The sequence below is a fragment of the Manis pentadactyla genome, chromosome 11, assembly GCF_030020395.1.
Source record: "Manis pentadactyla isolate mManPen7 chromosome 11, mManPen7.hap1, whole genome shotgun sequence".
Taxonomy (NCBI): domain Eukaryota; kingdom Metazoa; phylum Chordata; class Mammalia; order Pholidota; family Manidae; genus Manis; species Manis pentadactyla.
Window position 1 is genome coordinate 2,293,774 of NC_080029.1, and position 12,555 is coordinate 2,306,328.

General features: G+C 62.8%; 2 protein-coding genes across 7 annotated transcripts; one reads left to right on the forward strand and one right to left on the reverse strand.

Annotated features, from left to right (window-relative positions):
• Positions 1-372: 372 nt before the first annotated feature.
• TRMT61A (tRNA methyltransferase 61A) lies at positions 373-12,430 on the reverse strand. 6 transcript variants are annotated; one of them, XM_057488111.1, is made up of 5 exons: positions 12,312-12,427; positions 11,281-11,633; positions 8,670-8,936; positions 6,411-6,669; positions 373-391 (listed from the first exon to the last, which is right to left on the reverse strand). In XM_057488111.1, coding segments are annotated over exons 2-5 (858 nt in total). In that variant the 5' UTR covers positions 11,612-11,633; positions 12,312-12,427; the 3' UTR covers positions 373-390. The 6 variants fall into 6 exon arrangements, 5 of the variants coding, with proteins under 5 accessions (XP_057344094.1, XP_036738094.2, XP_057344091.1 ...); XM_036882199.2 differs by lacking the exon at positions 373-391 and adding an exon at positions 918-939 and having other exon boundaries at positions 8,670-8,882; positions 12,312-12,430; XM_057488108.1 differs by lacking the exon at positions 373-391 and adding an exon at positions 918-939.
• Positions 8,964-11,320, forward strand: LOC130679443 (WAS/WASL-interacting protein family member 3-like). The gene is made up of 2 exons (XM_057488114.1): positions 8,964-10,050; positions 11,145-11,320. Exons 1-2 carry the CDS (start codon positions 9,570-9,572, stop codon positions 11,210-11,212), a joined length of 549 nt encoding a protein of 182 aa, XP_057344097.1. The 5' UTR covers positions 8,964-9,569; the 3' UTR covers positions 11,213-11,320.
• Positions 12,431-12,555: the final 125 nt, after the last annotated feature.

Here is a 12,555-nt window from a genome sequence, read left to right on the forward strand (position 1 = left end):
CCCAGCCACAGTATCATTAGCGCACCTAAGAAAAGCTGTCATTCCTTAAACCTACGAAATATCCACCCAGGCTTCAAATTTCCCATTGTCTCGCTTTCAGACGTTTGGTTTGCTCAGACCGGGACCTGACGAGGTCCTCACACAGAGGCCCTGCTGCCTCGCAAGCCCCCGCCCTGGGAGCTCAGGGAACTCTGCGCCCAGGCCACAGGGAGACACGGGGAGACAGTAACCCCAGGAGGAGGGCTGGGGACTCGGCACAAACACTGCAGCCACGCTGAGGCCAAACCAAGTTCTTGTTGGCAACACGCAGCCTCAGGAGAGCCAGGGAGCTGGTGCTGGAAGCTTCCAGAGCTGTCACTGTGCCGCTTAAGGCTATGAAGATGTGTTCTGCCTGTTTGAAGAGATAAAAGAAAGCAATTTGAAAGACTCTGGTTCCCCTGCAGGCCCCTCAGCCGCCCCCGCAGCCCCGGGGTTCCAGGACCAGTGGGCCTGGGGTGGGGCCAGGAACAGGCACGTCCGGAGTCCCCAGATGACAAGGACACAGCTGGCCCAGGGACCACAGTTTGAGAACCTCAGCTCTGTGGACATTCATGAACATACTGTGGCCAAAGCTTAGGAACATCTTTGTCCATAATTTTATTATGGAAATTGTAGAATTCAAAAGCAAAATCACAAAGGCCGCAGGTCCAAGGCATACTTAGGTTCCATCTCCCCTGCCCTCTGGGGCTGCCTTGTGGGTTTGTACAGACTAAAGAATATAAATACACAGAGAGAGAGAGAGAGCGTGAGCTGGACAAGAGGTACGCACCGTGTTGGTACAAGGACGGAGTTGGCCTTGTACCACTGGTGGCAGCATGCCCAGGTGACAATATGAGCAGGGTTAAGTTCTATACACTCTTGTCAGATGGGCAGCAAATTTGGCTCTGAGCTTCCTAGTGGCTGAGGCAAAGAGGGAACAAAGATTAGCCAAACTAGTACTTCTCAAACTTTCATATTGTTTGAATCACCTGGGGAATCTGTCTAAAACACACCTTCTGCTTAGGAGGTTTGCATGGGGCCTGAGAGCCTGTCTCTTAACAAACCCCCTGAATATGTGGGTGCTGCCATCCATGGACCACATTTTGGGGACCACTCAAGTGTCCCATGCAGGTAGAGCGGTTCTATCACTCCAGGCTCCAAGAGCCCCGTAAAGGGTGGGAAGGTAGGCTGTGCCCCGCACTCTAGGCACCTGGGATCGGAAGCCCGGGGACTCTGCCTCTCGGCCCGGAGGGTGGCCAGCAGAGGGACCGGCGGGAGGCCTGTCCCTGGCTGAGCCCCACCCCAAGTCCATCCCTGAGGGGCCCTTGTGGCGTCAAGTGCGCCTGGAGCCTTCTTCCACCACCTCACCCTGGGCAGGGCTGGTCAGTCTTGGGGCGTCCAGGGGAGGCGGGCTAGAGCTGGCCTGCCACCAGGGACCAGGGGGCAGCAGGCCGAGCAGAGGCGGTGGGGGATGGGGGCTGGCGGCTGATAACAGACTCCCCTCCCGTCCTTGTCCCCTCTGTTTCTTCTAAAGTGGTGCCCACACCCGTCTGCCCTCCTCTTTGAAGGGATAGATATTGGGGAGAAAGCTGATTATCCTCAAAGGCTGGAGGCTGTGACCAGAGCTCTCAGTAAGCGTGACCCAATTCTGAGCTATTCTCAGCCTGGTGGGAGCTGAGTTATTCCCTCCCGCCAACGCTGCGGCTTCAGAGGCGCCCTGACTTTGAAATGCCCTCGTCCTGCCACTGGGGACGGGAGGGGGGGCCAGGCTGGTGAGGGGGGCCCCACGCCCTGCTCACTGAGGACCCACTGCACGTGCCCTGCTTCTGGCACTCGCACCCAACGCCGGCAGCCAGGCAGCAACTCCCCAGCACTGCAGGGGCTCTCCCCGCACCTCCGACTAAGGTTAGGCTCGCCCGGGCCCCTACTGCGTCTGAGCCACACACCTGGGAGAGGCGTGCACAGGGCCGGCCCGTGGTGGTCCCAGGGAGAGGAATTTACATTAGCTCAGCCCCACATGTGAACCGGCCTGGCTGAGGTCAGCCAAGGGCAGCCAAACCAGAAATCCAAGAGAGGAACTCACTGCTTTAAGCCTCTGAGTGTTTTAGGGGGTGAGGGGATATTTATTAGGCAGCATGTCTGGGGTGACAGCTCCCTGCCTACCTTGAAAGTCGTGGAGGTCAGCTGGAGGGCCGTCTGCCCATGTCCAGCCTAATGTTCTTAGTTTTCAGTTTTGTTGCACAACTGTAAGCAGTACCTGGGTGACCTGCATTTTCAATATAGGTCTCCATGTCAAATCTCCTCTCTCATCCTGATCAACTATTCAAGCATCCCTGAAGAAAAAGCTACTCAAGGGCCTCAAAGTGCAAAAGACATTCTCAGAGGGACCCAGAAGTGGCCCCAAATTCTGACCTTGGACTCTGAAACAGAGAGCAGAGACTTCCTGGACGCGGTGGTGGTGGGAGCCCCACCAATGGCACAGCCACTGAGCACTGGCTGTCTGAGCACTGCCCGACACATGCTCCCACTTAGCCCCCAGCCCCCAGGCAGGCAGGGGTCTGTCCCCAGCTCTACGAGGAGGGAAGTGCCCGTCACCCGAGTGCCAGAGCGAGGATGCGACCAGGTGGGCCCAGAGCCTGAGCCCGGGCAGCTCGCAGCTTCCGAGGGCAGAGCAGGGTCGGGCTGCCCCTGCCAAGGGCAGGCTGCCCACGGAATCAGGGCCAGATTCCTCGCCCCTCTGTGACCACGGGGGCCACGTCCCCACCACCCGCACAGGGGTCAACCCCCTTCCCCTGCTGCGTTCTTGCTGTGAGCTCCTCTCCTGAGTTGTCTGTATCAAAGGCGGCTGGGGCTGCCCTGAGTGTCTGGGTCCCTGGCGCACATCACGTGCTCTGCCCATGTTTGTTGGGTGAAAGTCCTTGGGCTGGAGAGCAGAGTCCCAAGGACTGGGTACGATCAGCCCCCACCTGCTGCTCCCTCCAGGGGGGATTTGAGAACCCAGGCCTCCAGCAGGCTGCCCCTGGGGCCCCTCCCACCCGAGGCCCCATCAAGACACCCCCAGGCTAGCCCGTGAGCCCTACGACCCCTGGGCATAGTGGGGCCCTGGGTCTGGTGACTGACCTGTGCTTGGAGCAGCCTTGCAAGTAAGGGCAGGCAGTTACCAGCCTGGGAAGAGGCAGGGGTGCCACCCTCTGCACATAACAGGCCTCCCACTGGCATATTCCATCCCCTCCCTGTGGCCTGAGGGTCTCCTGCCCACCTCCAGCTGGGGAGTCCTCCTGCTCATCGTCCTCCAGTTTCCACCAGCCCTTCCACACCCTGAACAGCCAGCACCTCTTCTGAGAAGCCTTCCTAACTACTGCACAGCTCTCATTCCCTTTGGCCTCTGGGGTCAACACCAGGGTACAAGACAAGGTAGAAGCCTCTGACACAGGGGATCCTGGCAGCAGATGGAGGCGGGAGGCCTGGAGCCCAGTGAGTCTCACCTACTCTGGGCCTCACTACACGCCCCGTGTAGTGGGCTGGGCTTGGCCTGGGGTCCCCCACAGCCCGTCCTCCGGCATGAAGGCTAGAGGCAGGAGAGCTGGCATCCCAGGAGGGTGCACGGCACGGGCAGCAGAGAGGAGAGGAGGGGAAGGTAGGTGGGTGGGAGACCCCTCCTCATCACGCTCCCCCAGACGTGGTGTGGCCTCAGGCAGCCTAGTGTCCCTTATACCACCCACCACCCTTCCAAAAACCCACTTTGGGACCCACAACCCAGCCACCCCAGGTTGGGCACAAGGCCAGCCTCCACCCCCAGAGGCTCCCAGTGGCTGAGGGTGGGAGCAGCAGCCACCAGGGCGAGGGGTCCAAGGCCGGAGGGCTTCCTGGGTGAGTGGTCGGAGCTGGCTTCCAGGGAGGCCGACTCTAATCCCAGCCCAGGGGGAGGATTCTGGCCTGGGGACAGGCGAGCCTGAGCCTTCTGGGGCTCCACTTGAGTGTGGGGGCAGCAAGGGAGGCAGTTAGGGAAGGGTGGGGCGAGGGCGGGGCAGCACGGAGGGCACAGGCATTTCCAAGGAAAGACAGGCCAGAGGTGAGTGAGCATCAGGACTGCCGGGGAGATTCCCGGTGAATCCTCGCCGTGTGACTGGCCCCATGCTGCTGACTGTTGCCAACGTGCCGATGGGTCACTCTCCTGCCAGGGGCCTGGCCCTGCCTCTCGGCCTCAGACTCCCCTCCTGTCTGTAGGGCTCTGGGGCCGGGGTCAGTCCCACAGGGGTGAACCCCATCATCAGCACGGCAGCACCGCCTGCCTGGGGGTAGGAGGGGCTGGGGAAAAGAGATCTGAGTGGGGCCTTGAAGGACACACAGGAGCTCACTGCTGGCCCAGGGCCAGGTGCTAGCCTGGATGGCTATCTGGGGTGGGGTGATGCCGGAGGCCCGGGGGGCTTAAGGGCCACCCTGCACCAGGTGCCCCGTGAACAGAAGAGTGGGCCTCCAACCTTAACCTGGCGACCCCCAACCCCGCCCTCAATCCCGAGTGTGAGGCTGGGCTTTCCCACTGTCCCTCTAGCTCACACAGGCCCACCTGCAGGGCCACAGTCTAGACTGTCAGCCTCACCTGGGCAATGGGGCCCAGCACAGCTCCTGCTGCCTGGGCCTGTGTGCTCTGCACCAGATTCACAGGGCTTTACTTTAGGCCACGGTCCGACCCAAGTAACTCCTCTGTCCCAAGGCTGGGCATGTGCTCAGAGGTCTGACCAAGTCCTGGAAGGGGGGACAGGAGCCCTGGAGAAGAGCCAGTCATCCCAGGGCCCCTGAGGGACTCTGAGGGGCCGCAGGTCTTACCAGGAGGTTCTTCATGGCTCCTGGGTCCTTCAGGGAGCACTGGCCAACAGCCAGATGCTCAGGCTGTGAGTGCTCAGGCTGTGAGCACGCAGCCAGGCGGGCCACGGAGGCAGGGCCGGCGCCCTGGACGGGAGCGTGCACGCACACTCGCACCCTCGGACTCTCCTCCCCCTTCCCAGGGACAAGTGGCCCTTTCTGCAGCTGGACAGGGGTGGCCACACACTTATGCCTTTGTCCACCATGTCCCAGGCTGTTGTCCTTGAGTCCAGGGCCCCTGTGGTGCCTGCCCTGGGATAGAGAGAAGGGGCAGGGCCGAGGAGGCCACAAACAAGGAGGTCCAGCCCAGACAGTGGTGAGGGGGAAGGGTCTGGCCTTGCAGGGCACCAGGCAGACCAGTCAGCATGGCAGGGGCAGCAGCATTTATTTCTCTACCAGGCATGGCTGGAGGCCAGCCCTCCTGCCCACCAGCGCAGTACCCCGGGGGCTCTCAGGCAGACATGGGAAACTGAGGCTCCTGGTGGCTGGCCGAGGCTCGGGGCAGATGCTCAGGCCCTCCATGCACCTGTTGCAGGCAGGGTGCCAGTCACACCGAGCTGGAGACCAGGCTTGGAGGGTGACACGTGTCTTGCCCTCTGTCTTGGACACACCCCCATGACCCTGGGGCTCTCTTGAGAGGTAGGGCCACCCAAGTAGCTCTGTGGTCAGACAGCTGGGGGTCAAACAGCCAGGACGGACTGGCTGGGTCACCCAAAGCGCTCCATCGTCCTCCCCGGGCCCTTCTCCCGGGGGTGCTGGGTGTGCTCGCTCACTGGCGTCCTGGGGCCTGACTGCTGGGGCTCACAGGCACTTTGTAGGGACAGGAGCAGTGAGGCAGGGGACAGAGCTGGCCCTCCCTGTTCCTTCAACAGGAGGGCGGATGTGGGCGCTCCCACACGGCCTGAGTGGTCCAGCTGGGGTGGGGGTCAGAGCCGAGGCCACACAGCAGGGCGGCCTTAACTAGCTGCTGTGCTTGCCTGGCCTCATCAGCACTGGGGAGGACGGAGGGGTTGGGGCAGGCCAGGTGCTGGCCTAGGGAGGGCCGAGGTGGCCCATGGACCATGTGGGCAGGGAGGCCGTGGGGTCCAAGACTGTTCGTTCCTCCTCTGTCTTTGCTCCCCACCCCACTGTCTACTCGCTGCTTGGGAAGGGGTCAGACCTGAGCCCCGCCAGCAGCACCTCTCACCTCAATGCCCAGAAGGGCCTATGGCAGGGGGCTGAGTGGCAGCAAACAGCAGCAGGGCCGGGTGTGAGCATGGCAGGGCCTCAGGAGGGAGGCCTCACTCCCCAGAGGACCAGACAGCTGGGGCTGGCAGGCCGTGCTGAGGCTCCTCCGTCTGGGCTGTCCCCCCCTCTGGCCACCCAGGAGGTCCCCAAGCCCCGCCCCACCACTCATTTGTAAACACAGCCCTGGCAGGCATCCGCTGGCCATATAAGGAGACCTCTGGCTGAGCTACGCCTCCTGGCCTGGGCCCTGGGGCTCCCACTCCCTGGAGCTCCTGGCGGGGGTGGGGTGGGGGGGAGCCTACTAGCCAGGGGTCTTGGTGGCAAAGGTCAGGTAGCCAGTGTGGCCCACGGCCTCCTTCATGGGCGTGCCACTGCGGAAGGGGCAGGCCTCAGGGCTTGGGCTGCCTCCCAGGTCAGGCGCAGGCAGGCTGACGGTGCGCACGTTGTAGACCTGCGGCAGCGCCTCCAGGGTGCTCAGCTCGGAGAAGCCACGCAAGGCCAGGGCCTGGCATGTGCGCTGTACCTGCTCGATGCATGGCGAGAAGGAGCAGAAGCGCCCACCTGTGGGGAGGACACGGGGGTCAGAGGCTCCCTGAGCGTGGCCTGCGCCTGGCACCTCCCCTGGTGCAGGTGTCCATGGACTGGGGACTAGAGGGCAGAGGCCATGCCACCCCCAGTCCCTCTGGGAGCAGGCACCGGTAAAGAAACCCCATTCGGGAGAGTGAGGGTAGATGCCTGGACCCCTACCTTGGGGTGTGAGGCTGGACAAGCCCTCGGGCCGCAGAGCTGGGGCTCCAGAGTACAGGAGCTGGGCAAAGGCCCCACGGCAGAAGCCATCTGGAAAGGGCCAGCAGACCAAGCCCACCACTCTGGTCTCATTTGGCCTCCAGAGGGCACTGCCACCCGAGACTTGCATGAGGTCAGAGGTCAGGGCAAACAACCAGACCAGGAGTGGTGGGGCTGGGGTGGAGCCTTGGCACTGCAGCTGCCAGAGCTTTGGACCCAGAACAGCTCTAACGACACGGTACAGCGCCGGGGGCAGGAAGAGGGCTCACAGGCAGGCGGGGGTTGCTGCTGTCACAGGAAATTAGAGGCTGTTGCCTGCTCCTGGGAACTGGAGGCGTCTACTTTGAGCAGAGCAGGATGACAGGGCGGGGGAGGAAGCCAACAGCCCCTTCCTGCCACCTCCCACCAGGGCCCACCTGCAGCGCCCCTCAGCCTGGCCATCTCAGCCATACCTGGGGACACAGAGCCCCCAGGCAGGCCTGTGGGGAGGTCTGAGCTTGGGAACAAGTACATGCAGTTTGATGCCAACTCACAGATGCCCACTCAGAGAGCACAGTGCCACCCCCGAGAGGGGACCTGGCCCCCAGGCACACTGCTGGGGAGACTGAAGCCCCACCAGGTGAGGGCCTAAGCCTGACGGCCAGTGCGAGATCCAGGGAACTGGGGGGCTGCCCCGGGCTGGGGCCAGGCTCACACAGCAGGCAGACAGGCTGTCAGAAAATGCCAGGCTCAAGTAAGCTGGGAGCTTCTTTGCCCAGAACAAACAGGTCTGGAGAAAGAGCTCAGAAGTGGGGGCTTAGAGGGACACAGGGTCCACAGACGGCAGTGTGGCTCCCCTCAGGGCCTTTCACCAGGGAAGAGGCCTGGGGGTGTGACTCCCTGGGCTCAGCCATGGCTGGGCGCCGGCTCTGGCCTCCCCAGGACTGCTGGTAGCCCTGGACCAGGTGGGCCCAAGAGGTCTGGGAGCAAACTGGAGGGTGTGGAGGTGTGGAGGTGTGGGGGAGCCTGGCGCTGCAGGCCGCCTTGTTGGAGAACAGGGACGCGGGAGTCCAGGGCACAGCCTGAGCTGGCCAGCAGGGGCCCTGCCGGCTGCTGCCCTGCTGTCCGAGCTAGGCTGCAGCATGGACCTTTCAGAGGGGCAGCCCTCTGCGCTGGGCAGCCTGCCTCCCCGCCCCCCCGCCCCCCCGCACTGCTCCGCTCAGCTGGGAGGGGGAAGAGGCCCTGGCCGCCTGAGCTGGCTCCTTCTCCAGAAAAGGGAAAAACCCAGGGCCTCGCCTGCGCCTCCCTGGCGGAGCGCCCACCTTCTGCCTCCACACCCAACATACTCCCTAAAAGGGGACAGCTTGCCTGGCTTGTGGCTGGGGGGTGGGGAGACTCCACAGGGAAGGGCTGGGGTCAGAAGCTGACCCCCGACCTCTGGCATGCCCTGTGGTATGGGTCCCACCTCTCGCTCAGGCTGGGCTGCCACATTCCCCAGGGGCCTCAGACATCTCCCACCTCAGGGTGGACGTTGGTCAAGGCTAAGGAGCAGGGGCCCAGCTGCTCTCCTCAATTCTGACTCCTTCTCCAGCCCTCACTCCCTGAGTGCCTGCCCCCTCACCCCAAAACTCCCCAACCAGCCCAACCCACCACCTCAGGCCAAAAGGGGAGCCGGCCTGGCCATGGCTGCTGTGTGGCTGGTGGTTCCTGGCCTCTGGGCTTCAGAAGATCCACAGCCAGGACCAGGCTCAGGAGGGTCCCCCCAGGTCACAACCTTCCCTGAACCCCGGAAGCACCTTCGACTTTGAGGGCATCCCAGGCATGACCCACAGCCTCCCAAGGAGACGGGATATCCAGGAAGACAGCATCTGCCACGTGGCGCACGCCGAAGCCGCTGCGGCACACGTCCTGGTTGCGCACAGTCACCCAGCGGCCCACGCGGTGCTCCTGGAACTCTTCCCGGGCCTTCTCCGCCCGCTGCTGGTGGAACTCCACCGTGTGCAGGTGGCCTGTGGGCGCAACGGTGCGGATGATGGCATGGGACACAGAGCCACTGCCGGTACCTGGGAGGACAGGATGGGTGTCAGAGGGACTTCTGGGGACACCAGGAAACACCCTCATCCTCACCCCAGGGAGACCCACACAGGCCCGCGAGGTTGGCCGAACCCGGGTGGCCCTAGGGGCATCACTGCATCAAGTCCCTGGGTTTCGGCCCCCGAGGCTGTGTCGAGCTGGGGGCGGGGGCGGGCGGACACTTCTTTTCAGCGTCTGGGGTCCTGGTGGGGGAGTGGCAGCCCTGCCCAAGGCCAGCACTGGAGCAAGCCCTGTTATGAGACCCAGGGGCCTGGTGACCTGGCTCCGAGGGGCCCTAGGGCTCTTGACTGAGCGGACAGAGGCCTGGGTTGGCACCAGCCCTCCCGTGCGGCGCTGGCTGGAGCATCCCAGCTGCTCAGCCCACTCAGGTGGGTCCGCTTCCCTGCCCCCAGCCCACTCTGCCCCACGGGGTGCAGCTCTGCCCTTGCCTGACCTCACAGCACTGGGACAAGCAACCAGCTTGCCAGAGAGGCGTCCCCACACATCATAAGCTCCTGGCTTTCCTTCCTCCGTGCCGGCCACTCCTCAGCTTCCTTCAGGTCTGTCCCTCTGCTTCACCTCCTAACCTGCAGCACCTGCCCTGCGTCCCCACCTCCAGCCCCATGACCTCCCCTCACCCCAAAGTTTCAGGTGCTAGTCTTGAGGAAGATACCCAGGCCTTCCAGGCCTCCACCTGTGTCCACTGCATACTCACCACCAGCACCCGAACAACACTGGGCGTTAACACGTGCACAGCCGCCCCTGGCCCGGCCCTACCCCCACCCCCGCCAGATACCATGGAGGTGCGCTTGCCTCCACCCTCTCCCGTCCCACATCTGATCCGCCAGGAGCTCCCACTGCCTACCTCTCCACCCCTTCAGGAGCCGCTCCTCTTCCTACGTGCTCCCGCCTGCCAGGCCCTCCCTCCTGGCTCTGTAACAGCCACCAGACTGGCTGGGCTTCCCTTCCTAAGTAGGGCAGTCAGACTCCTGGCGGCCTCCATGCTGCGCCCATTTCCCCCGACCTCATTTCCTGCTCCTGCCACACTGGCCTCCTTGCTGGTCCCTAATCTGGGGCCTGTGCACAACTCTCCTTTGGCTCTTGGTAGGTACCTCCTTCTCCTCATTTTCAACTCAACGTCCACTCTAGCTGGGGGGACCCCTTCTGCGTTGCCCTCACTCAAGCAGTCCTGTCTCACAAGCCTCACAGTAGTAAATAGCACTGAAGTGGTCACATGGGGCTGTCCCCTGGGGTGGTCCCCCCTGGAGATGCAGGAACTTGGCCTGTCTTGTTCACTGCCATACTCACAATTCCTGAAAGGGGAGCCGGCACATCCAAGGGGCCCTGAAGCATGGCCACTGACAGAGCGCTTTTTACCCAAGTGTGGCGAGGCCCTGGCAGTGTGGACACGGGGAGCAGCAGGGCATGGAGCCAGCTCCGAGTCCTTCCATCCACCTTCTGCCAGCACCTCCACATCCAGTCAGCCTCTGCCCAGCCGCCACCTACTCTCTGACCCACAGCCCAGGTTCTGTATCTGACTCTTCCCATGTCAAATGCTTGGCTGGGCACAAGGAACCATCCAACTATCCACGGAGAAACCGAGGCTCAGAGACAGATGGGATGGCCTGAAGCTCTCAGAAAGTTGGCAGTATTGGGAACTCTTTGTGACCCTGGGTTGTTATTGGCCAGGCTGCATGCTTCTCCCTCCACCTGCTGCAGCCCCAGCGTGTGTGTGTGTGTGTGTGTGTGTGTGTGTGTGCACACGCGCGCAATGGCTGGGAATGGCTGGCTTCAAGCACTTCCACCTGCACCCAAGACCCTGGGCTCAGCAACAATGGTACTGGCTGGGGATAAGTATGGGACAGACTTGCCACCTACAGTGAGCACCTCAGAACAGCCCTGTCCTCCCTCTAGGAAGGGGCAATTCTCAGCCCGGGGCCTGGGGCTCCCATTAGCAGCAGGCAGGATCTACTAGGCCAGCACCCTCTGCCTCTGTGTCAGCGCAGGATTAGGGACCAGAAGTCAGCACCGTGGTCAGCACCAAGCGGCCCTGTGGCCCCTCCCACCAAGACTGGCAGGACCCTCACTGGGCACCAGCTCCTCTGGGGCTCTGCTTGGTGCAGGCCCTTCAGCTCACACTCAGGTTACAGCACCAACCTCCTAACTGGCTTCCTTGCTTCTGCCCTCACTCCCGGCAGGACAACTCCCCAGAAAAATCCTGTTCGAATGGAAACTGAGTAGCCATGTCTGTCTCCGGAAAGGATAGGGGAGAGGCTGTCTGGAGGTCAAGCCCTACTCCACCAGAGTAGAACCAACGCATCACGAAGAACTCACCTGATTCACATACCACAGAGCCAGGCCGAAGCTCCAGCATCATGGTGAGCAGGGCAATGTCAGTGGAGTAGAGGATCTGGGTGCGGTGCGGCAGGTTTAGTGTCCAGAGCTCAGGCGTGGGGTGTAGCACATACACCCAGCCACCTCTGCCGCAGGTCACCTTGGAGCCAAAGGGGCGACCGATGAGGTCTACTGAGTGTCGCAGGACGCCATGCCGGGTCTGGGTCTGTGCCCCGTGCTGTACGCGCACCGCCACCATTGCACCATGGCCCAGTGACAGGATGGCCGTGTCACCCTCTTTGATCAGCTCCTCATAGGCCACGAAGCTCATGATGTTGCTGTCTGCCTGGGACCTGGGAGGAGGTGTGTGAGCATGAGCATGTAAGGATGCCAGGAAGCAGGATGTGCACCTGGGGTCTGGGTAGAGGGCTGTGAGGCCCGGACACTGAGCCGTCTGGGTGGCCGGCTCAGTCCCCGGTACTGTCCAACAGGACAGCCCAATAGGGCTGCACCCTAGCAGGACATCTGAAGCCCTTCTTGGTCTGGGTCATGAGACAGAAGCTATCAGCCCAAATTACAGATGGAGAGACCGAGGCCGGGAAATGGCAGAAGATGGACCCAAGGACTCCCACAAAATAAAGACACTCATCATTCTTCTCCAGGAACCTGGCTCCCATTCTCCAGGTGTGAGATCAGCGACCGGACACACAGGCGACGGAGCAGCTAATGGTCCGTGAGATCACCTCCAGACCAGGCTCTAGTCCGTGGAAACCCCCCTCTTCCCAATCTCCCTCAAGTAGGGCTTCTGGGGTGACACGTGGCAGGGGGGTGCAGAAGTAAGGGTGCCCAAGCAGGCTGGGGACGCGCAGCGGGCAGCAAACGCAACACTGGCTGGGGCGCGCAGAAGCTGGGGCGGATCAGGCCGCGCAGGGCCCGGGCTGGAGGCGGTCCACGGGAGGCTGGAGGGAAGCGCCGAGCCCTCTGGGCCTCCCCCACCCGCGCACTGCCACCGCGGCCCCGCGAAGTCTCACCCGCGACGCTCCCCAGGCTCCGCTCCCGTAGGCCTCGCGTGCGGCTCCGCGACAGCGGCCACGGCGCTTCCGGCTCCGACCCTCGAGGCGCCGGACGATGACGTCACGGCGCCCCGCCCTGGCGCGCGGGATCCCGGGACCCGCGGGCTGCCCCTCCCACGCTCGGAGCGCTCGGCTCCCTCCTTGTTTATAGAAACTCTAGCAAAAGACTGCCTAGAAGTGGCAGCATTCCCTCGGCCACGCT